This window comes from Carettochelys insculpta, chromosome 11, assembly GCF_033958435.1.
Source record: "Carettochelys insculpta isolate YL-2023 chromosome 11, ASM3395843v1, whole genome shotgun sequence".
In the NCBI taxonomy this organism is placed as follows: domain Eukaryota; kingdom Metazoa; phylum Chordata; order Testudines; family Carettochelyidae; genus Carettochelys; species Carettochelys insculpta.
This window is the reverse complement of record NC_134147.1, coordinates 43,913,205-43,938,692: the sequence shown is the minus strand read 5'-3', so window position 1 is coordinate 43,938,692 and position 25,488 is coordinate 43,913,205. Positions and strand designations below refer to the sequence as shown.

General features: G+C 42.3%; 1 protein-coding gene across 26 annotated transcripts in view; it reads right to left on the bottom strand.

Moving 5' to 3' along the window:
• Window positions 1-25,488, bottom strand: part of MAGI1 (membrane associated guanylate kinase, WW and PDZ domain containing 1) — a 488,573-nt gene that overhangs the window by 69,289 nt on the left and 393,796 nt on the right. For 13 of the 26 annotated variants that reach the window (XM_075006137.1, XM_075006140.1, XM_075006139.1 and 10 more), the window contains exons 7-13: window positions 22,830-22,865; window positions 17,807-17,864; window positions 13,908-13,996; window positions 12,498-12,590; window positions 8,799-8,861; window positions 6,484-6,666; window positions 4,549-5,169 (exon numbers count right to left, since the gene is read on the bottom strand). In XM_075006137.1, coding sequence (XP_074862238.1) covers window positions 4,549-5,169; window positions 6,484-6,666; window positions 8,799-8,861; window positions 12,498-12,590; window positions 13,908-13,996; window positions 17,807-17,864; window positions 22,830-22,865 — 1,143 coding nt within the window. The remainder of the gene's footprint in view (window positions 1-4,548; window positions 5,170-6,483; window positions 6,667-8,798; window positions 8,862-12,497; window positions 12,591-13,907; window positions 13,997-17,806; window positions 17,865-22,829; window positions 22,866-25,488) is intronic. The other 13 variants (XM_075006156.1, XM_075006159.1, XM_075006143.1 and 10 more) reach the window with 1 other exon arrangement.

The window sequence follows — 25,488 nt, the reverse complement described above, 5'->3', positions numbered from 1 at the left end:
GTTATTATATTGTGGTCACTATTTCCAAGCGGTCCAGTAACAGTTACCTCTTGGACCAGATCCTGCATTCCAGTCAAGACTAGATCGAGAACTGACTCTCCCCTTGTGGGTTCCTGTACTAGCTGCTCCAAGAAGCAGTCATTTAAGGTATCAAGAAATTTAATCTCTGAATCCCGTCCTGAGGTGACATGCACCCAATCAATATGGGGATAATTGAAATCTCCTATTATTACTGTGTTTTTTATTTTGATAGCCTCTCTAATCTCCCTTAACATTTCAGCATCACTATCACTGTCCTGGTTAGGTGGTCGGTAATATATTCCTAATGCCATATTCATATTAGAGGAATGAATTGTTATCCATAATGATTCTATGGAACATTTTGATTCTTTTAGGATTTTTGCTTCATTTGATTCTATATTATCCTTCACATATAGTACCACTCTGCCACCCGCACGACCTGTTCTGTCTTTCCGATATAATTTATATCCCGGTATGATAGTGTCCCACTGATTGTCCTCATTCCACCATGTTTCTGAGATGCCTATTATGTCAACTTCCTCCTTTGATATGAGGTACTCCAGTTCACCCATCTTATTAGACAGACTCCTAGCATTAGTGTAAAAGCACGTTAAAAAACTACCACTATTTATATGTCCGCCTTTCACAGACGCGTTGGATTTTTTTATATGCGATTGTTTCACATCTGATCTTGCCCATATAGTATTTCCCACGTTCCCTATCCGACTAACTTCTAGGGAATCCCTATCTATGGAGCCTCGTGTAAGAGAAGTCTCCGTCCGATCCAGGTGCTCCCCCGCACCAATTGGCTTTCCCCCACCTCTTAGTTTAAAAACTGCTCTACGACCTTTTTAATGTTTAATGCCAGCAGTCTGGATCCACCTTGATTTAGGTGGAGCCCATCATTCCTGTATAGGCTCCCCCTACCCCAAAAGTGTCCCCAGTTCCTAATAAATCTAAACCCCTCTTCCCTACACCATCGTCTCATCCACGCATTGAGACTCTGTAGTTCTGCCTGTCTATCTGGCCCTGCGCGTGGAACTGGAAGCATTTCAGAGAATGCCACCATAGATGTTCTGGATTTCAGTCTCTTTCCTAGTAACCTAAATTTGGCCTCCAGAACATCTCTTCTACCCTTCCGTATGTCATTGGTACCAACATGTACCACAACGACCGGCTCCTCCCCAGCACTGCCCATAGATACATGTGTCAAGACAACTAGGACTCTAGATACAGGGATAAGTAAGGAAATTGTCCTAAATTTTGTACCACTTACAGCATCTCCATTGCTATCTGTGTTTAATTCACTGATCAAGCCACATGCCTGGAAAGATACAGAAAATAACTGATTCATTAATATTAGCAGGAGACTGACCGTTTACTTTCTCATTAAAACTCAATATCTTTACTTCCTTCTCATTATATCACAGCAGCAAAAGATGGATGATTAAATGCCAGCCACAGTTCAACTAACTAATGTATAGTGCTAACAGATATATTTATGTTCTTCCCAGAAAAATTAATATCGGCTGTTTCCTTTCCAACGATGGTTGGAGACAACTTTCTTCCAAACCCATAAATCAAACAAGAGGCTTTGGTATATTTTAAGGGCTCTCAATATTAGAGTTATTTTAAATTACTGAAGTTCTGAACATACCACTAATAAAACTAGAGAATTCTTCTTTATATATTCCATTCCTTACTTTTTAATTTATTATAAAAATATAAATTCCAATAAAATTTGAGAAGGTGGAGAAAGAAAATATTCATTTTACTACAGGCTTCATTAATTGCTAAATCATTGTACTAGAATGCTTGGCTTGCATTCACAATGGAGATAAGCCTGAGCTACCTGAGGGGTGCCTGGATTTTCAGAAACTGTGCACCACCCACTCCACCATCTCAACATTGGTATCCTCTATGGGGCTGAAGTCAAGCAGCCCAAAAATCACCTGTCACTTTGGGAAATGGAGATCCAGCTAATCCAGACCTCTTCCCCTGCTCTGGAAAGCTCAAAGAAAGGAAATAAAGATCCAATCTTGCTAGGAACTCTGAAAGGACTTTGTGTATTATTGGGCCTTAATTTACAACCTTCTAGTTCCATCCTGGTTAAGTGAGCACGCTCTTTGTCAGGGGGCTGATTAACAGGAAGCAAGACAAAAGCTAAAATGAAAAGGACAGCAACACACATTGGACACCCCTCTCTTGCTAGTCACTACTTGTTCCCTGGTGAAACCAGGCCTACAGTAGCCCTGAAAGTTGATTCCAGACGCGCGATTCTAGCTGTGGCAATTGCATAGTTAGAATCGACATGTCAGAAATCGACTTACATGACTGTCTTCACTAAGAAAGATCGACGGGAGCATTTCTCCTGTCAATCTCCCTTACGCCTCGCGATAGTGAGGTGTACGGTACTCCAACGCTGACCCCAGGGAGATCAATTTTGTGCATATTTACCAGATGTGTGAAATCAAACTCCAGAAGATCAACCCTGACCAGGTCAATCTTCCTGGAAGTGTAGACGAAGCTGTGACATTCCCTAGCTCTTGCTGGCTTCATGATGACACCACCAGAAACCCTTTGGAAAGCTGTCAGAGAAGTATTCCTGTGCCAAATGCTCCCACAGCTCAGCTGGAAGTGGCATTCAGTGCATATGTATGGTCTTACTGCACTGCAGCTCCTCTGTGGCAGCTTGACCCTGCTCAGTGTAGTGATACAGACATGCACAGGGTAAGTGGTTTGCAGGGCATTAAGTGCAGAGGAACCCAGCTTTCTGCAGGCCCCTAGATCACATACGGTCGCAGTGAAGCTCCAGCAGAGCAGACTGTGTATGTCCACCTGGACCCCTGAGTAATTCTGCTCAGGGCTAGTCTACATTGAAGCCGACACTGCAACACCTTCACTGCACCATAACCTGCATTAGGGAGATGAAAGCTCACCCCAGGTATGTCTTCACAAGCTGCAGCCACACCTCTGTGACTGCAGTGTAGACAACTCATCGGAGAAGGCAGCAACAGCCACTGTGTAGTCACCCCTTTACTCTAGCCTCCAGGGCAGCGCGTAGCTACACTGAAGTGCCTTGTTAGCATAGTTATTCTCATTACTCATTGCATTTCACTCATGCAATTAGAAACCCATGCTTACTCCTCCATACATGCTGAGCACACCCACACCCTTTTATATCATGCTTTGTTCTTTCCCACTAGGCCAGGGTAACTTGGTGGTCAAACATAGCACTCTCATCAGCATAGGATCACCTTCTCCTACTCATTCCTCTTTGCCTTGTGCTTATATATCCATAAACCCCCATCAGGCCCATACATGTCTGCTCTCCTCTCACACCTGGCCCCTTGAAACAAAAATGCACAAGGGGGCTTGTGGTTTACTACTGCTCAGTGGAGACTGTCCCAGTATATTAGGGCTCAGAACATAAGAACAAAAGAACAGCCATACTGGCTCAGACCAAAGGTCCATCTAGCCCAGTGTTCTGTCTTCTCACAGTGACCAATGCCAGATGCCCCAGAGGGAGTGAACAGAACAGGTAAACATTGTGTGTGAGCCCTCTCTTGTCATCCATTTCCATCCTCTGACAAACTGCGACTACGACACCACTCCTACCCATCATGGATAATAACCATTGATGGACCTAACCTCCATGAATTTATCTAGCCCCCACACCCCCTTTTTTTAACCTTTTTTGAATCAGTTTTTGCTGAAACACTATGCTTGCCATAGCCATATAAAAGACCTGAAACGTCATTAGAGTCACTATACAAAAATGGATGTCAAGTGAGCATGCCCAGAAGTAATTTTTCAATTACTTCCAACTTTCTGAATTTTAATTCCCCGTCTCCTCACCCATCATCCCATTCTGGAGAAGGGCTGCTCCTTCAACAAGCACTATGCATACTCAAAGTTTGAAGAGGGTTCTCCCCTACATATTTCTGAATTATGGATGAGCTTAAACATATAGAATGTGGTTTATTCCTGCTCTCTTCACTTTTCAAAAACAGCCACAGGACTGCTCACAGTTTCTTTGGAAACTCAAAGAAAGTTTCAGTCCCAGAGGCAAACTTTTACCAATATGTGAAATCATGGGTTATTCTGTAAATCCTGATTTCATCAGAAAACTTGCTATCAAAAGATATAGATATTAATATTACATGTAAATGTTACGTATAATATACCTATATACAGTGCTTTTTTGGGTCAGGAATTGCTGGTATTGAGTACTGGCACCTCGGCAGCCCCAGCCACGGGATTAGTTGGGAGCTAGCGGGATGGGGAGCTAGCTGAGTTCCGGCTCCTCTTTTATTACAAAACAGCACTGTCTATATACATACATTTCCCACCGCAACAAAAATGTGTTAATGTTTTTACTGTAAGATTCATAATAGCTGAAAACTGTGAGGAATGGTCAATTTATATACCTTATAACTTTGGTGGTTTACAAAAAAATTTAGAATCGCAAGTCTTTAAGAATATAGATTTTTTTCCAGATAATTTTTTTTTTAATCTGAGACTTACCTCCTCGTTGCACAAGTAACGTGACTTCACTTCCTTTAGGACATTCAATCAGCATATCCACAACTTGGTTGTGAGTGAGGTTTTGCACATTCTTCTTATTCACTTCAACTATAAGATCTCCTTCTTTTAGGCCTCGGCACCTTGGGCTGTCTACTATTTGTTTTACTCTTTGACCCCCACCGCCAGGACTGTCTGCTATAGTAAAACCAAAGCCCATGGGCCCTTTCACTATATGTACAGTTATGAGTTCAGGCTGTGTTGCTATAGAAGAAGCCAAAGAGACAGTGTCATTGGGGTAACCATGGGATCCATTTGAAGAGACTTCGGCTGGACTACTTGGCCTTTGCTCCTTCAGCCCATTTACTTTCCCAGTTTTACTACTGTGGCTTGCTGGAGAATCGTAATTTTCTTGCCCATTCACAATGATCGGCTCTTTATCTAGAATTGCCACAGACGTCACCAGACTTGTGTTGGGGTCATCAGGGTCAAAGGGCAGAGGGTAACCTCGGCACAGTTCCAGGTCCACACTGGCACCGATGGGAATAGACTGGAAGATTTTTACAACTTGAGCGTGTGTATGTCCCAGCACACAGGTTTCATTCACGCTTACTATAACATCACCTGTGGGTGAAAGGCACACAAAAAAAAATCCTCATACACTTTCAATTCATTGAATACGTGCACTGAGTTCTTTTCAGAACATTAACAATGGACACGCATCAGCACTGAACAGTGGGTACCGCTCTGGTGCCAGGCTGATAGACTTGTACTGGTAAAAACATCTGCCCAGATGTTTTATCTAAGTACCTCTTCCTCTCAGTGAACTGCACAAGAGTAGCTGTGCTGAGGAGAGCAACAGCAATTCTGTATCCAAAAGATGCATTGATTGATTTTTCACACATAAAAGTGTTTTTGAAAGGAAAATACAACTCAGCTCATTAAAAAAACCTAACAAACCACCCAGCCAACTGACACTGCCGGGCCCATTTTACAGTTACTGCAAAGCTCCGCTCTTGCTATTAAACACTGACACAGGTGACCTAGGAGAGAAACACAATGGAGACCATGTAAGGAAAAAAACACAAAAAAACAGAACAATGGCAACTAGACTTCACAAACGTGGTGCCACAGAGAGACTCTGAGGTAGATATCCTTCAGCCTGAGCACTGATACAGCCGCAAGGAAGGGCTGTTTAAAGCAGTGATGCTCAGCTTGAATCTCCAGAGCGCTGATCCTCAGATGCTGCAACAGCTGCCTCTTCCTGCCCTGCCTAGTCCCAGTAAGAGCACAAAACCCACACCCTTTGCCTTCTGTCATGCTTGGCATAGGCAACGCAGTCAGAGCAGACCACCGGCTGCCAGACCTCTTGAGATCTGGTTCCTGCATTGCCACTGACTTATTAAGAGTTTGAGGAAGTCTCTCAGCTGGTCTGTGTCTCAGTGTCTCCACTCACAAAATGGAAAGAATACTACTCATCTATTTGGAGGGTTACAGATGAGTCTTAAAACTCTCTGGCTATGTCTACACGAACCCAAAACTTTGAAATGGCCATGCAAATGGCCATTTTGAACATTACTAATGAAGCACTGAAATACATATTCAGCACCTCATTAGCATTATATGAATAAGGGGACAGGAACAAAGGGATTTTTGCTGATAGGAATAAGGGGATTTTGAAGTTGGTGGGGTCGTTTCAAAAAGGACCCCTGTCTGGACAAGCCACGTGGCAGCAAGCCGCGACAATTTCGAAGTGCATGCTAATGAGGCGCTGAATATGTATTTCAGCGCTTCATTAGTCATCTTCAAAATGGCCATTTGCATGGCCACTTCGAAGTTTTGGGCTAGTGTAGACACGGCCTTTGAGAGCCTCAGAAAATGGACGCTGTTAAGGGCAAAGTGGGAGTGTTATTTTTTTTGTCCCCAGAGCTTCATTACCTGTCTCCATTTTGCCATCCAGTGCTGCAGGGCCGTCAAGCACCAAACTCTTGATCTGGAGAAATTCATCCGGTTCATCCCCTCCAACCACAGTGAAGCCGAACCCCCTGCTGCTTTTCCTCAGCTTGGTGTGGATGAACTTCCCTTTCAGCTCCGAAGGGTTTCGCGTAAAAAATGGTTTTCCTGTTCAGGAAGTTTTGGAAGTCCATAAATAGGCTAGCTAGAAAAAGTTATCCCCTCTTCCTTCTCCAGCCCATGCCGGCTATTTAATAGATACACACTTGTGAGTACGCACACAAAAGAATAGGACAGATTTGTAGTTTCACTCCATTTTACTAGCTTCTTTCTCCACTCCATTGACTTCACTACAAACACTCATGAAGTAAAGAGCTATATCTGAGTAACAGTATCAGAGACTGGCCCTCTGTGTATTGACTGTGGATGTTCATATCAAGGCAGAGGAGATATTTAATTTTTAAAGCAGGTGGGGTAACAAACGTAGGCTACTGAGGATGGAAGATGGAATACACAGATAACCTGGAGCACTTTAAAGACTAACAATTTTATCTATTAGGTAATGAGGGTTCGTGGGAAAGACCCACCTGTTCAGATACTGGAGCAGAACTGAGCTCAGAATGTGAATAAGTGGGTCAACCCACAAAAGCTCATCACCTACTAAATAAAATCGTTAGAATTTAAGGTGCTACAGGACTGCTTGCTGTGTTTAGCACAGATACAGATTAACACAGCTACCTCTCTGACACTATAGATAATCCGGACATCTTCGCCAACTCTTTCTTTTGAAGCAGGTCAGGAACCACAAGATCACACACAAGGGCAGAAATCATACCTTTAAAAAACCCTGGACAAAATGAGAGCTCATAAAAGCAAGGCGCTTGCAACTCTCGCCTCAGGGAGCAAGTTCTGCACACAGTGGCCTTTCGTGGCTCTGCTAGTGGTGTTTAAATCTAACTTGCAACACCTGTGCTCTTTCAGCGCTGGTAATTTCCTGAGCAGCTTACTGAAACACCTGGGTTTGTGAGACTGCACAAAGGACTACTACAACAAGCTGCCGGGGGAAATTCTGGCAGAGGGAAAGCTAAGGAAGTTTTTCATCACGTTGCTCTGCCCATAAAGCAGTCTTTCATCCCCAAATGCATGAGAAGTAAAGCAAACTTTGTGAGAGGCTCTCGATTCCTTGCATGTAAACCCCTCCCAACGGCTTCCGCTACATATTAACTGCAGTGTTCTTCAGATGTTGCCATACTCAACCAAAGCCTCGTCTGTGGCGTGTGCTCCTCTCCACGCTCTGCCTGAAGTGCATGAAACCGCATTGACTGTGGTGCATGGGAACCACAAAACAGAATGACAGAACCAGCCTGGCTATGCTGGAGGAGGGTTATCCCTGCTCCCTGGGAGCATGCGATGGAGTGCAGGAGGCTCTGAGCATTTTAAAACAGAAAGAAGTCTCATGGAGATGGGGTCCATGTGAAAGGCATTGCATGGGCTCTGAAAATGAGTCACACTGTCTGCTCTACTTCTAGGAGATCAAACATCTTTGCACTTGTGACTCTTTTTTACCCAGGTGCCGAGAGGGGAAAAAACCGGGCCACTCAGACCCCTGCTGACAACACTGAGATTGTCAGGGCCCTATGTGTATTATAACCAGAATGTCCACTGAGACTTTAAAAACTCATCACCCAGCTTCTGCTCCAACAGGTGAATCACTAGAGAGCTGCTCCCACCCCTCAGTGTTTCCAGTGTGCAAAAAGAGTTTTCCAACCAGCAAGTAGTAGTGGGATGGGAGGGAACACTTCCCCTTAGAGATGCTCTGAAACAAAAGACCATTATTCTTGTCTACGCTAATACATTGGGCTAATCACAGTACAGACTGAACCTCGCTAATCCAGCACACTCTCATCTGACAACATCTGGAATCCGGCATAATTTTAGTTAGACAAACGACCATTTGTCATAGATGTGGCCAAGTTCCCCACGGTCCCATAAAGTTTGTTTACAGCCACCAGTCCTGTTTCTCAAAGTTCTGTGCTGTTATTTGGTGGTAATTTACCCCTACAAGTCTTTTAACAGCCCAGTAATCAGTGGAAGTGTTGGTAATGCTGCTAGACAACATTGACCGCCCATGGTCCAGCAAATTCCCTTGTCCAGCACCAGTCAGGGCCCTGAGGATGCTGGATGAGAAAGGTTCAACCTGTACTATTTTGCTACTATTTAGTTGTAATGGGGGAGGGGAGGTGTCCATTTGAAATGACTAAGTACACTATAACGGGACACCAAAAGACAAAACTACACACCAAGTTGCCGAATGGCAGCTGCTGCTCTTCCGGGCTTTGTGCAGCACTCCCAGACAGCAGAGCCTGAAATGAAAGAGGGGGCAACTCAGCTGGTCTCTTCCAAGGAAAGTGAACAAGTGTGAAAGTGAAAGAGGAGGTGCGGGAGTGAGTGAGAGAGAGGAGGTCAGTGCAAAGAGGCACACGCTGTGACGGGGTGTACTGGTGAACACCTGCACAAGCTCCTGGGAGACGCAAGACTTCAGCTTTCACCTAATGTCACCATGAGGAAAGGCAGTCAGTGGAGGCTAGGTTGATCAGCTGAGAAAAGGTACCAAGGTAACCAGTGCTTTTTTGCCCTGGTACTTGCTGGTATTGAGTATTGGCACCTCGGCAGCAACAGCCATTGGATTGGCTGGGGGGGAGGGGGCGGGGGGAGGAGCCAGGTGCGTGTCGACGTCTTTTTTTTTTTTTTTAAAGAAAAAAGGCACTGAAGGTAACCATAAACCCCCATGTTTAAAATAAACTCAAATGGTTCAGAGCTAGAAACAGACTCTGTATTGAATCAAAGGACAGCCCTCACCTACCTCATTTCAAGAACGATCAAGTCTGTATTTAAAAAAAAAAAACTGTAAAAACAATGGGTCTGATTTTGGCTACTTTTTACACACCCTCTCCCCAGCTGTTGTGGCTCAGACACTGCCACAGGGCAGGGCAGAACTTGCCCTGGTGCACAAGAAAAGCAGGGAGACCGGATATGGTTCTCTGCTGCAGCACAAGGGAATGGGAGATTCTTGACCATGCCAAGCTGCAGCATAGGATCCACGGTAAGGCTGCCTTTAACTCCGCCTGGCTGGCGAGAAGCAGTACAGAATCCATCCCAATTAATGGACAGCAGTTTTCACTTGAACCCATTCTCCCAGTTCTATATCTCCGTATTTTTGCTTTGACAGAGGTACCCGATTTAGTCTTTAAAACCTTATCAGGACAAAGATACAGCTCTTCTGATAAGATTCACTTATTGCTCATTACTGCAATAAGGGTGTTTAATAATATACTCTACACAGTAGAAAAACAATGGCTCCAAATTGCCCGTTTATTTTCTCCCCACATTTAAATAAACTTGAAACTAACATTTTAATTAAAAATCTGTCACAGTGCTTTAACTACTGAAACAGTTATATTGATGAACTATCACAGCCACTGGAAAGATCTCCATTGACTTCAGAAATGGGCAGGGATGGTGTCCCTAGCCTATTTGCCAGAGGCTGAGGATGGATAACAGGGGATGGATCATTTGATAATTACCTGTTCTGTTCATGCCTCTGGGGCAACTGGGATTGGCTGGTAGTTGAACTAGATGCATTTTTGGCCTTGCCCATTACGTCGGTTCTTATGAAAGAATACAGAATGGTTCAACTATATTCCGCATGATTGGTCCCCCTGAGTTGCGATGCTTGGCCAGCCTTTGCTTTGTTCTTAAGGCATAAGAGAAAGGCGACAAGTGATGGCTTAGAGGTGTATGAAAAAGAATTGGTTCTAGCAGGTGGTACGGTTGCCCTTGTCTGGCATAATTTGTATTCCTGTGGATCCCTTGTTGCTCCTGGATAGACAGGGTGCTGCACGTAATGATGGTTCCTGCCTCCCACTGACTGGGAAGCTGCACGAGACCTCATCCACATCTCAGCTCTGAAATGCCCTTTCTTCTGTACATAGGTTGCATCTGCTTTGGCGTGTGCACTGCATGGCTCATCCTGTTCTGCAGGGATGAGTACCTAACCTGAGCAGCACAATGACTACCTCTTTGAGTGTGGGAATGATTTACGGTACTAGCAATAAACCTCCAGCTCTAGTTACTCGAGACACCCGCTCTCTCATTATGTCCAGTTAAGGTTGCTAGGGGACTCTGGCTGTTGGTACCTGGATTTAGTGAATCCATGGCCAGCAGTAGGTCATTTAAAGGGGAGGCTCTTGCCTTTTGATCTTGCCGTCCAAAGCCTTCTGCCCTAGCAAGTAAGAGATCATGCTGCAACACTTCTGTGAGACCTTTACAACGTTCAGAGCATTTATAATGTTCAGAGCATTTATCTTCTTGTCTGATGGGAGATTTGACAAGCCACTTTTCCAAGACATTCACAGAATGTTGTGGGAGCATTGAAATGGCATCAGTAAATAAGGTCCTGACCCTGCAAACCCTTGTACACATGCTTCACTTTAAGCACACCAGCAGTTCTGATCCTTTCAAATAGAAGCAAACGCAGGAGGACCTGCAGAAGCAGAGCTGATGTTTGCACTACCGAGAGCACTGCTCTCCAGTTGTGACAGGCATTATGATAGATGCTTACAGAAGAAAAATTGTAGAGGCTCTGGGAACTCATTGAATTTCATCTCATGGAGTCTCAGCAGTGGGATGTGAGTTTGTCCTTCCAAGCCCTTAGTTTCTGAGACCTCTAGATTATCAGGGCTTTCACATGTATATCTCCACGTTTATAAAAAGATACGTCAGTACTCCTGCCCTGTGCTAAGCATAGCCCAGCTCCCGATCGTCCTTCTCACAATGCTCTCCCCGAAACACTTCTGGCACAGGAAGCCCCATAACAAGAACTAAAGGATAACACTGACCAAGTCACCTCTCAGCCAGGACCCTCTCAGGTGGCCTTTCGGGACTGAATGTGAGCCAGTATCTCGGAACTAATGAGCCCTTCAAAAACAGTGCGCAGTGAAACTTTGGCAAATGCAGTATGCATGGCTGTGGCACTATAAAGTACTGACCTGCTTTACAAGAACAATTGCAGCAAGCCACTGTAATTCACATGACTTTCTCAGGCTACTCGTTAATGTTGAGCAATCAACAGGAACATAAATATACATTAACTTTGACTGCAGTCATAGGTGGAAAAAAGTTTGTGGTCTGGTCATTTTATAACATGGAATATTTTAAACTTGCATAACAACATCTTCTAAGAGCTACACTTAATTCTTGGTACACTTCTGTCCATACAGGAAAGAAAATAACAGCAAAATGCATTGACATATAGTTTGACCACACAGTATTGCAGGAAGGGGCCGTGTTCTATACACACTCACGTACACTCAGGCTGTGTCTACACGACAAACTAACTTCGAAGTAGCCTGAGAGCATCTACACACGCTCTTCCTTACGTCAAAGATAAGTTGGACATAAGAAAGGCTAACTTCAAAGTCACTACTCCAGTCCCAGAAGTTGAACTTTGAAGTAAAGTGTATAGATGTTCTGCACTTCTTACTTTGAAGTAAGGGGTCTGCCTTGGAGGCACCCCCCCAGAGGACACAGACAGTCTGACCAGCACAGGCAGGACTCTATGTTCCCTGCCGCCCGCCTTAAAGGCAGCAGCTCCCCGGCAACCCCAGGCAGGCAGCTGAGGCTGTGCCACAAGCAGGGGCAGCATGGGCTCTCCCTCGGCCTGTCCCTGCCCAAAGCACCTGCCAGCCTCCACACCCCCTACCCATCATGGCAACGCACCAGGACACCTCTGGCCCCCTGGATGAGGAGTCCAAGGCTCACAGCGCCCAGGCAAGGGCCTATTTATTTTCATTTTTTGTCCTCTTCAGGGTAAGATTGCCAGCTCTCAAGCTCCAGAGACATTCAGTGGCTTTGTGTGCCCTCACTACAATACTATTGAAGGTCCTGTGTCTGCAGAAATCTGGTAACAAATTAGTTTCATTAAGCTTCTTGGACGTTACCTTGTACTGGTGCTTCTCGAACTGACTCTTGAGTGTTTGGAGCATGATTAGGGACAGCTGGTGGACCAAGTGATGGATGCTCTTCTGTCCATTCTAGAGACAAATAAATAAATAAATAAACGACAACATAAATACAACACACCAGAATCACCCATCAGGGTGGCTATGTCAACAGACTGCAGCCAGACTGCAAAGCGGTCCCAAAGAGCGAAATGTGGGTCAACCAAATGGCCAACAGGAAGAACAGCAAACAGTGGTGTCCCGGAAGCCCTCCCTCCGGAACATCGAGACTGGGTTTCTGTCAACAGATCTCTTTTGACAGAGGCGTTCTGCCTCACTGGGGAGAGGCAGAACGCTGTCAACAAGAGTGCTGCATGCTGTCAATTTACTGACAACAGAACGTCTTGGGAATATGGATACTCTGCCAGATTTGTTGACCAAAATCTCTGGTGTAGACGTAGCTAGTAAGGCTGCACCTTCTAGAAAAGTGAGACATACTGGAAGAGGAGGAGGGGGATAGGTGATGTCAGTTACATCAATTTGCACTGTGAGTTCCAAGGGATCTAGCCAAACAAAACGTCCTCTACGAACTCCACACCATCCCTGTATTCTGAATGGCTGAAACTATCTGACTTCAGCACTATTGCCACATTACACGTTTTTCACTAATCCAAAATGTGTCAAAAGAACGAAGTGGAACACATCTGCAACGCCTAAGAATCGACTCTGAGCATGCGTCTTCAAAGGAGTTTAATTCATATTTAATACTACTCCTCAGTCTTTCTTTAAATGTCATTAGTCCCTTGCCAAATATAAAAATGACCTCTTTAAAAAATCATTGTTCAAGCTCCCAAGAAGGTATTTCCAAGGAGTAGTAACTGTTAGCCTGTATCTGCAAAAAACCAACAAGGAGGCCTGGGGTACCTTAAAGACTAACAGATTTTTTTGGGTAAAAACCATTCCATGCATATGACAAAGTGTTTTTTACCTATGAAAACTGATCCCAAACAAATCTATTAGTCTTTATGGTGCCTGGGAGGCCTCATTATTTTAGTGGATTTTTATAATTTCTGAGGAGCAAGCAAGCTTGCCTTGTAACCCATCAGCTTTTCAGAATTAAGTTAAAAGTAGGGTTAAAAAATTCTCCCCATTTCAGGCATTCAAAGTCATTCACTGATAGTTATTTTATCAATTCCCCTTTGCCTCATGCTATTCAGTTTTCTAGTAAGAGCACATACTATAGATTCCTTTATATCTCTGTGTGGCTATAATCTATCCTATAAAATCGCAGGGATCACAATCTAAGTGTTTGAGTGCAGGACAAATATGTCCACATGGGGGTGTAAACTCAAGAGAGAGCATATTCTGTTAACAAATGTCTCAGGCACAATGTTCTCCATGGGTGCCAACCTTCTGGTTGTTGTTGCTGCTGCTCAAGCTGTTTCTTCCTTTTTGCTTCCAGAACTGGATTCTCATATTGTGTCTTCCTGTTAATGTGGCTGGAGAAGAAAGAGAGCAATAAATTAGGAAACATTTTGTGTAGCAAACAAAAATGACAGCCAGACTGGAAATTCCCCTGACGAAAGGGGGCAAAAAAGCTAACAGTCAGGCATATGGTGAAACACTCAACAACTCTTGCCAAATGTGTAGTTAGGAAAACAAGCACAACTTATCTGATGTGACATCTTGAGCAGAAATGGCTAATTTTTTCAACTACAAGAAGAAGCAGTTTAACTGTGAAAATGAGATTAAGGCAGATAGGATGCCCTGTCTGACCACATGTTAAAAGACAGACCTACATCATCCCTACTTTAATCAGATACCAAGAGGTGCAGTCATTCACCCGTTCATTGAAGTTAAGAAAACCAACACACAAAACACATCTGTCAGCTATCTAATACTATACTAATATGGTGGGTGAAAAATACTTGAAATGCTTTTGACTAATCACTGCAGATCAGAAAGACAGTCCATTGAAGGAGAGTGCGTGACCTTGGCACAAGAATTATTTTAAATTAGCAACAATTAAATAAGCTGGATTGAAACCAACATTAAACCAACCCACGTCTGCTACAAAAAAGGCTTGCTTACCTGCAAATGTTCATAAACCCTTCCCTAATGTCTATGCATGATGCACTACGTCAGTTGGACAGAGTTGTGAAATCAACGAAAAAAAGTGACAGTGCCACAAAATTGCCGAAAAGTTGCTGGTCTGTTGAAGTCGTTAACGTTCTACCGGAACTTGAATGACACATAAATTAGATACAGCTGGACTTCTGTAGAAAAAGTTTTATTGGTGGTGTTAAACTAGTCTATGACCACCATACTTGGGACCACTTCCCCTTCCCTCTCTGGCCCAACCCTGCCCACCCACATGAGGAAAGACAAATCTGCATCTTTATTGCACTCCTGGTCTTGAGATACTCCACCTGTGCAATTTGGAAGAGCCACAGAATCCCTTTAACTTTCGCTACTATTTTGGAGGGATAATCTACAGGGCAGAGTGCATCGTGTTTGACTACAGGCCAAGAAAACACTCGTGCCTGTCCCCCGCTATACTAGATATAACATCTATGTATTTGGTCCAGAAAGAAGGTGCAAAGATTTAATAAGGAGATACTTAACTATTGAACAACTTAACTAGGGATGTGGTAGATTCTCTATCATTTGAAGTCTTTTCATTAGGACTGGTTGGATACTTTAAGAGATTTGGTCTAGTTCAAAATGAAGGGCTAGAGACCCATATTAATCTGTTCCATCTTCTGTGCTTTACAGGAGACCAAACTAGGTGGTGATCACAATGGTCTCTTCTGGCCTTAACATCTATGAATCTATGTGGAGGGAGAAAGGGACCAGGCAATGCTAATATAAAGCAAACTACTCTGCTTTTAGACTAGGTGAATTCTCCATCACCCTCTGCTCTGATGGCATAAGGAAACCCTAGCAAGCTATGTTGACTGCAATCAGTCATCAGGAATTTTATGAAAATAACAGAACTGAGCTACAATGAGCTGCACTTACTGTACCAATGATATTGCCAAACCTCAATAAGATTTAGATCCAGAGAGGCTGCCACAGTAGGGCAATATTTCAGGGTTATTCTGAATCACAGGCCCAGCTGAAATCACATGCAGAGCTGCACTATGCGGGATCATCAGATGTTTTAATGCTCAGGGATCTGATTATAAAGATAGGAAAACTTGGGTGGTTTTAACATGACTGTCCAGCACACAAACAGTAGCCAGTTGTGGTGACATCTCTCTGAAATATTCTTTACTTGATTCGTTCTACTGGGAAATCGATAGGTAAAGCCCTAGCAAAACACGCTTATTTCAAGAGTGAATACAGAATAGTATAAATTTATACCAAGCTTCAGTATATCAGAATATTGATTCAGGTGCCATTTTCACGGAAGTCATAAAGGTGATTTCAATTACTCTTACGTACAGCATAAAACTTAAATGAGAGTTGAATATCTTAAAAATCCAGATGCACCGCGACAAAACTCTCCTATCCAGTGCCTTTATTGCTCAGCTGTGAGTTGCAAGTATCAGTTGCTTTAAGAACCTATCCAGCATTAACTATATTTGGTTAAAGTTCATCAGTAATCCAGCACGATAGTTTACCACTAAGAAAATGCTTTTTGCTGCCTGGAAATCCTTTCCACAGTTCCATCATGATCTTTAAAACATACAGCACAAAGTTCCACTTAGCATTGACTTCACTGGGTTCACAAAAAGGATAATCTTTCTTTAAAGAAGCTTGATGTTAGACTGTTGATTTAATTCATCTAATAAGCCTATGAAACCAAATTCATGAATCCTATAAAAGATTGTAAATTTCATGTACCGGTGGCAGGCTGAGAAGAATTTAATGATTTTCAAAAAAATGATCTGATTTAAGTTAATCATGATACCATCATTTATTAATGCAATTCATGCAATGTAACAGACCATAAGTGTTTGTGTAAGAGAGAGAAATCTATTTTATTATGCCAGTATCAGTACATGATAGATATTAAGTAAAGTAGTCTTCTATGTTACATTGCTGTTACAGCCTTATTAAATATTACTCTAAGGACTGCAGCATAGGAAATGCTGGAGACAGAGCTCTTGGCATGACATTTAATAGATGAAAAATAGCCCCGATATCTCTGGCAAATAAATGTCAAGCCTTAATTATGCAGTTTGCTAAACCTCGTTTCCCAGGGCACACATGGCAGGGTCAAAAATGAGCCAAAGCAGATAGCAACTGTATTCTGCCTCTATTTTGAAGGCTGTCCTAAGCCAGCCTAATGGACAAGAGTGTACACATAATTAAAAATTCAATTTACGGGGTCAGTGGTGAAACAAAAGTTGGTTTTCCGTTTTCCCAAGGGAGCGATCTGTCATCTAACTACAGAGAAAGCTGTTCTCATTCTGGAGAGAGCTACATCAAACCCATAATTCTTTTCCATACAATACAGGAACTTTTATGGTTAGTGTTTGATCACACATTGTCATTTTTCATTCCTTGTTTCTTTTTTTTTTCTTCCAAGTGAATCGTAATCTGTGTTACAAGAGCACATTCTGAGCACACTGCTAGATGAAGGGAATTGCTAAATTAATCACATACCCATTATAACTTTCAATAAATGTGCGTCAGCAAAAAAAGAAACTTGCTTTGCCAAGAGTGGGTCTCAGGCGTCAAGAAAGGCATCTTCCCCCTCCCTTTCCCCATGGTGGTCCCATGGACCAGGGCTGCTCTGGCCTGGCTGGGTGAAACCCTGCCCATGGCACTCACAGTCTGCCATGATCCAGGGCTGCTCTGCTGAGCACTCCCACTCCCACCACAGCACTCCCACAACCCACATAGACAAGGGCAGCTACAGCAGAGCTGAAGAAAACTAAACTTACATGTCCGCGAGAGCTAAGTGTAAAGTGCTCCTGGCTCAGGTCACAACCTATAATGCTGAGCCACAGCCCGCCACCAGGGGATGCAGAAGAGCAACGTATGATGTGCCTTTCTTTCTGAGACCAAGAATATTCATGCTTCACTTCCCATATCCATACCCTGGTTGTGTGTGAATTGTGGTAGTACTGTGAGCTACATGCAAATCCATCAGGACAGGTGATCATCTTGTATCACGCACGATGAGCATTCTTAGCTTATTAGTAACTCTTTGTTTGTGACAGTGATGACATCATAAACCACTGCCCTCAGCTGTGAGCCAGGGATCAGTTTAAAAGAATGATATAAAGAAACAATCAATACGGCTGGAAAAAAGTTCTCATCTACTTGACAATAAAAATAAAATCATCAACACTTACTCTACATAGTAGACACCATACACAGGATCTTCAATCTTTTCCCAACCAGCAGGCAATTCTGGGGTGGGGGGGTGGGGGGCAGGAAAGAAATATATAAATGCCTTAAAGATCAGTTGTCAGACACGCATCCCAAATCCACTTGACTTACGGACTTCCACATCCACTCTCACTATCAATTACAGAAGAACTATCAGAAAGAAAATCATCACAGTCATCATTTCCACATCAGTTTAATTTAAAGAGCACAGATATAATATGCAAGGTACCTTACCAGTAGTGGGGTTCAGAAACTTTTGACAAGGAGATGCCTGTGCCCATTGCCTGTGGTTTTATCAGGTCACACTTTTTTTGTTGCACTTTATTATTTTGCTTCCTGGGTTAAATGAACAGGTACATGCTTCCTGCTTAAGAGGCTTTAAGTCAGTGGTGGGCAACCTATGGCCCATTGGGGTGCTACGTGTGACCCGCAAGATTTTTTATTTTTTTTTTAACCATTGCTCATGTGTAGATTTGGCAGACTCTGCTGGTTTCCATCCATGTAGTTTTTTTCTTTTCCTAGCAGTACAGTAGAAGTTTAATTATCCAGCATGCCTGGGGAACAGAGTGCGCCAGATGATAGAATTTTCCAGGTAGTCGAGCAGGGCCGCTGGCCCCACTCCACCGGTCTTGTGGCAGCCAAGCAGCTGGCAGCTCCACTGACCCCAGCTGAGAGTGTTGGTTAACCGACCTTTCTAGTTAACCGACTGCTGTATAACATGACTTTTACTGAGTTACTAAAGTGACATGCACACAAAGGAAGAGAAAGTGAGATGCATGCTCACTACACACAACACTGACTGCAACAGCCGTGTGATCCCTATACATCCGCTGCTACAGTTCAATTTGTTCACCCTGCAAATTCTAGGTACACAAGCGCAGTTAGCAAAACCACACTATCCTGGGAGAATGTCATGGTTATGGCAACCTTGCAGGCCACTGAGACGAAGGAGGGCCACTCACACAGCTCACTTACTAGCCTAGGTTGCCCATCACTGCCATAAACATGCCTGTCTGTGGTTGTTGTGGTAGGGGAAAAATACACTTTTTTATTCCTCTGCTTTAATTATTTGCAGTGCTTAAACTTATTTCAGCATTTAGCATGATTTCTGCATTAGCACCCAAATATCCCCTTCAGGACCCAGGGGTCCATTATGCTAGATCTACGCAAATACAAATTCATTGCTATAAACGCATTTAATGTCATAACCACATGTAAGAGCCATTTTCCTTCTTTTAATTAGACAATTACTAAAAACAACTCTGAAGATAAAATTAGCACTTGGAAATCTAGCCCCACTTTGTGTCTGCAGATTTTCTAGACTGGAGGCATATGGTGCTTCTTAAAACACACTTAGCAAACATCACTTCAGCGCAGTAGTGAGGATTATTTGCACTGTATGTATTACTTAAGGGCCTGATCCTGCTTCCACTGATTCAAACAAAGCTCCCAATGCCTTTAAGCCCTGAAGTACTAAAGAATTACCACCATATAACAAAAGCATGCCTATGAAGGCTATGAAAATACTCCAGTGAGAAAGAATTGCTCATAAAAGCAGCACTTATTGCCAAGCTGACAAGACCAATGGGAAATAATCTGTGTTTATTCTTTATGGAATGCAAAGATTTATTTTTACTAATGGCATCAGTCGCTTAGCCAATACAATCAAGCAGTGGCCAATTAATCAGAATAATGTAACTGTACAGTTCAGTATTTACAGCCATCAGCTATAAATCCATAAAGGCACAATAATCACACACACACACACAAACACGCACATGGTAATTAATCAGAGTATATGTTTGCATTGAGAAATGGCTGAACATCAGAAGAAGTTAGTTTCAAGGGTTTGCTCCACAGGTTCCTTGTTTTGTTTGCAAATAGAACACGTTTTGCCCCATAGGCTTTATTTTTGCACTTATAAAGTTTAAGCATCTTTGGATTCCTTGAGACATAAGCAACCAAATACAAGCCAGTGCTGCCCTTTGGGTTTGAAACCACTGTGCAATCCTTGGAGTGGATCTCGTTTCCACACTGACTAAATGAATGGGTTTCAAATTGACACTCCTCTACAAAGCACCCAAGTAACGTCAATATGAAAACGAGAGCTCGAAACGAAAGGCCAAATCCTGGAGGTCCTTATAGTCTGCTGAAACTTTCCCACTGATTTAGAATGCTGAAAAGATTGGGATTGAGTCAAAAAGTTTTAATTAACAGAGAAGAATCAGAAGAGTCAAAAGTTTATTCTTTCATTCTTAGCTTTTCCACTGTGGAAACAGATGGCTGGGGAGGTCTCATTGGAATGAGAGATGGAAGTATAGCACCAAAACATGAGTTAAAGGTGGAGAGTCCTGTTTTAGTCTGTCAGCTAAGTTTTCAGCGTCACATCCTAAACTAATGCTTATTTTATCTTTTAACTTTTGGGCTATTATTTTTGGCCAGCATCATTACCTTATCTTTATTTAAAATGTTTTAAGTACTAACATTTCACTTTTATGTACTGCAAAAGAAAAGAACTTTTATGGGATGGTCACAAAACAAGGACCGTGGAATTGCTCAACTGACATTCCAGGCTATTGAATAAATACATCTTGTAAGTTAACAAAACACTTTTCTATGTGTTTTGAAAACTAACAAGATATGAACTGGTGCTTTGGAGCCAGTACTAATCTATTATGGAGATCCACATCCAGGAATTTAATAAAAAGTCTTTTGAAATATTCTACAGCAAGAAGTTACTCTGCATTGCAGCACCCACTTTGCAAAATGCAATATGTGGCTTGTTTTATATTATTCCCATACATATTTAAGATGAGCCTGAGAAATGAGATCATATCATGAACTTCTTAGCAATATAGCTTCAACCCAGGAAAAGAATTTGTAATCCTGCAGATCCACGTGGATCTCCCTGGAGAACTACAATCAAATATTAACTGAGATATTTGCTAGAATAACAACCTATTTATTTGTCTTAAAGTGCCAATTTATACATTCTGGCCTGGAGTCAACACACATTCCTAGGCTGTGTGTTGGTCAGTGTTTCATGCTACAAGGTTGATAAATTCCTGAAAACCAGGGAAACTCTGCCAACCAAAATTGAGGGTTGCACCTACATTAGAAAACTAAGCTGTGAAATTCACTATAGCTTGACTGGTCTTAGTCATTTTGAAGGTCAGGCTCAGAGATTTTTACCAGCAGGCAATTTATTCTGCCATCTTCTATATTGTTATTGCTGGTTGAGCTGCACAGAATTAAATTATGGGTCTTAGTGTTCCTAACGTAGACAAGACTAGTAGGACGTAACAGAGAGGTAGCTGTGTTAGTCTTATGGCACCTTACAGACTAACAAATATGTTGGAGCATAAGCTTTCGTGGGCAAACTACATAAACTACATCATGGGGGATTCTGGTTACTCAAACGTTCTGGTTATTAGAAAGGTATACCTATGGGTCAGAAATTTTCATTTACTACATGTAGTCAGCAATTTGAACCTGTACATGTAACTTTATTTTAGTTGTTACCCATAACCTTATTATTTTACAATAATAAAACATCATCTTTACTGTTTCTGAAACATTTTAATTAAAAATGCATTTCGGTTCAGCTATCTTCATGCATTTATTCTTGGTGTTATTTTAGTCTGTGAAAAATTACCAGCAATGCAATGGAAACCTTAGTGCTATAGGTTGAGCCAACACCTGCTACTGGAACTGATAAATTATTCCTTTAGGTAATCTCTTTTCAAGTGTTGCCCTAACAGGAGTTATTTCTGGAAGTTATTCCAGCCGCACTAACCACAAGAGCACCTTTTTGCACAGCATTTTAAAAACCAGTCAATAATATTGACTGCTTCTGGCTTATCAATCACACAGAAGTGAGACGAAGTCTACACTTTCAAGTCATTAAGGAAACCAGAGATTAATTCCACTGTAATATAATTAGCTGCCATACAAATCACTGCATTTCTTTAAAACAATGGAAGACTGAAGGAAAATAGTCTTATGTAACAGCTCTCAAAATGGACTATACTCAAGAAATCAGACTGACCTAACTAATGTTTAATGAGTTTACATGTGATAATAGCATTCCTTTAAAACACTCAAGACTACATCTACACTATCCCAGAAGATCAACCCACTCTTCCAGGCTTTGATTTCACACGTCTAGTATAGATGCAGAAAACTGATCTCTCTGGGGTTGCAGATGACCCTGTATTCTTTGCAAGATGCAAGGAGTAAGTGAGGTCAACAGGACAAACTCTCCCGTTGACCTTCCCTAATAGAGATGGCCAAGTTAGCCTAATGTAGATACGTTGATTCTAGTTACAAAACTGCCAGAGCTAGAATTGTGTATCTGAGGTCAATTTACTTTACCTAGTGTAGATGTAGCCTTAGAAAGTAGTACTGGACCACACCATCTAAAATCTGTTTAATTTTGATTTATAACATCAACTACTGGGACAAAAACATCTGCTATGTCATTCAAATATTCAGCAAAAATGTTCTGTGGGATATTTTCAGACTGTTTTCCCAATTTCACTTTGTTTCTCTAATCTGGAATGCTCGTGTATTAATCCTGAAAAGTCTTATATAGATGCTTACTCTTCATGTAACCTGGAAGACAATGGACCCTACTCACTGGGTAAAATCCTGGCACCAGTGAAGTCAATGGCAAAACTCCATGAACTTCATCAGGGTCCAGATGAAAACCAATTGTCACAAGGGTAAATATGTTCAAGTCTTTGCAAGATTGAGAACTGAGTTTTTTCCCTTTCTTTGGGATCCAGTATGATAAGAATTGTACCTCAGATTCCACGTCATGTCTATTTTCAGTGCCAAAAACCCTGGTACATTTTGTTACTGAATTAGGCCTTGTTGAAATTAAAAATCTGGAAGATGCAAAATGACACCAAGGAGAAGTCAGGCAATGAAGGGCTTAAAATGGTTCAGTCAGTCATACAGCAAAATGGGAGATGAATGATTTACCTAGTTCACTGTCCAGTTCCTCCGTGTGTACCCCTTCTTCTCCAAGGGAAGAGCAGTAAATGAGATAGAAAAAATTAAAAGAAAGTTTCAGATACCAGCACCAAGCAAGATATTCCCATAGAAAATAGAAGCACCAATAACAATTTTGCACAAACCAAACTTTCAGGTTCACATCTCAGAGTATCTATAGAACTTGACAATGGTCACAAAAGAATAGGCACTTGAGTGATCCACAACCAGTAGGTGTGTGGGTTATACTTGCATGTTACAATAATTCTGGATCTGTTACATTCACGTCAACATCTCACTAGACTGGGCCAAACAAATTTGCATTCCCGTTATTTTTGTGGCAGAACGTTCCTCTCAGATGCACAGAGTTGTATATTTATCAGTGTTCTTAAGGTGAGTGCAGATCTGAGAGGAACTCTTTACCTTTAAATAGGATACAACTTGGAGCCCAGTTCAGCGAGGTAGTTAAACACTGCACTGGAACACACAAGTAGCTCAACTGACTCAATTCGAACTGCCTTATGCTCTTCAAGATAAGCATGAACTGAGGTGCCTTACACGGCGGGGGCCTAAGGCTCCATCCAATCCTTCAAAACAGATGCATTCATAAGGATTCTGACCCCCAGATGGAGCCGTGTTAGCGTCAAAGGGACCTCAATGTCATCAATTAGGACAAATGATTAAGGTATCACTTAGCTTATGAAAAATACTGCGGTCAGAAAATGAAAGTGACAACACAACTAGAATGTAGATGGTAAAACAAGCCAGGATGTAACAGAAAATATTAGCTATGTTAATAAATGTTATGCATAAGAGATACAATAACATCAGATTACTGTCAATAGCTATGGCACTGACAAAATACTAACTTACCCATAAACTGTTTGTATTACAGTATGGTGGGATGATTGGTGATGCTAATTGGCACTAACTTCATATATGGTAAACCAGGCATGTCAAACCCGCGGCCCGCAGGCCGCATGCGGCCCTGGACAGCTAGTAATGTGGCCCCACAAGATCGCAAACTTTTAACATTATTATGTGATTTATATACATTAACTATATTATATATTTTATATGTGGCCCAAGACAATTCCTCTTCACTCAATGCGGCCCAGGCAAGCCAAAAGGTTGGACACCCATGTGGTAAACAGAAAACTGTCAGGGTTTAGTACCCTGCCATGGAAAGAATACAAGGCAGTTAAAATCCAAAACATGTTTGTAAAGATGTCTTACACTTTTCACTTTCTACAGTGTACACATGATGAGGCCAAGCCTGAAAACACACACGCACAATTTTACTTCTGGGGTTGCCCCAACACGTTCTGTGGAGATACTTACATGAGTAGCTCTACCCTCACACTAGCCAGACTGGATTGTCATTTGAGATTTGCAACATATTTTTTTAACCTATTCTTCACATCTAGCTGCTTTTATTGAATTCTAAAGACCAGAACAAGTAAAGTAGAATTGTGCAGTGCACTAAAAGCACCTGTGACAGAATGAGTTTAATCACTTGCTGTTGGAAAAACAACAATTAATTAGCAAATAGAGGAAGGAAGGATAAAAAGGGCTGAATGTAAGGAGCTGCTAAACAAAGACATTGCTACTTTTTACAAAAAATATTACATGGTTATAAATTAACTAGTCCCAATGTCACAAGCTGGCCAAACACCTATTCTTTTAATTGAGAAGGATGAGGGTATTACACAATGGCAGACTCTGAGACGTGGACCCAGCACGTATGGATGTATCCTGGATAAAGGATCTCTGTGGCTGGAGTCCTACAGACTTTGTGGGATCTGATGTTGGACACCTGGAGCAAATATTCAAAGGGCCCTCAAGCAGGACTCGAAAAACTGAAGGCACAATGTTTGGTCTAAAGTTTGTACACTTGCAAGACAGCTTGTATTTTGTGAGCATTCAAGTCCATTAGCCATGTGTACACTTACCTGATTTTGTCATGCAAAAGCAGTTTGTGCAGTCAAAATGAGACATTATATATGGGAAAAAGAAAACTTGGATGTGAAAAATTGAGGCCGACAAACTGCGAAATAGCAGCAGCAGCTTTAGAGGTGGTGTCTGAAACAATCAAGTCCATTGCTTCCAGGAAAGGACAAAATACAGCCTGGGTGCTGTATCCAGACTGCTTATCGTTTCTATCAGACCTGCTCAGCTGATTAGCAGAGCCTGCTGACAAAGGCTGTGTCTACACTGAGTCTTAGTGCCAACAGTTTCATGCAAATAAGTAGTCACAAAAATGAAAAAGATTGCTCATTTCCATATTCATGTAGCTAATGTGCATATTCACACAGCTAAAGTGCATACTGCAATGCAGCTCAAGCTGTGTCGCTAGGGGTGGGTTTTGCCAGGTAGGTTTTGCCGGCAGAACCCCCCATCCACGGGACCAAATTTCTGCTGTATTATGCAAGTTAGCCACATGAATATGCACACTAGCAGTACAAATATGCAAATAAGGTATTATTTTGAATTTTCAAGACCGCTTACTTGCATCAAACTGTAAGCACTAGGGCTCAGTGTAAACACAGCCAAAGTGCGTTCAGCTGCCCTTACCTCCACCTTGGTAGGTGCTGCAGCCGAGCTACTCCCAGGATCCTCCTACTAGCTGTGCAGGGTGGGGAGAAGATGC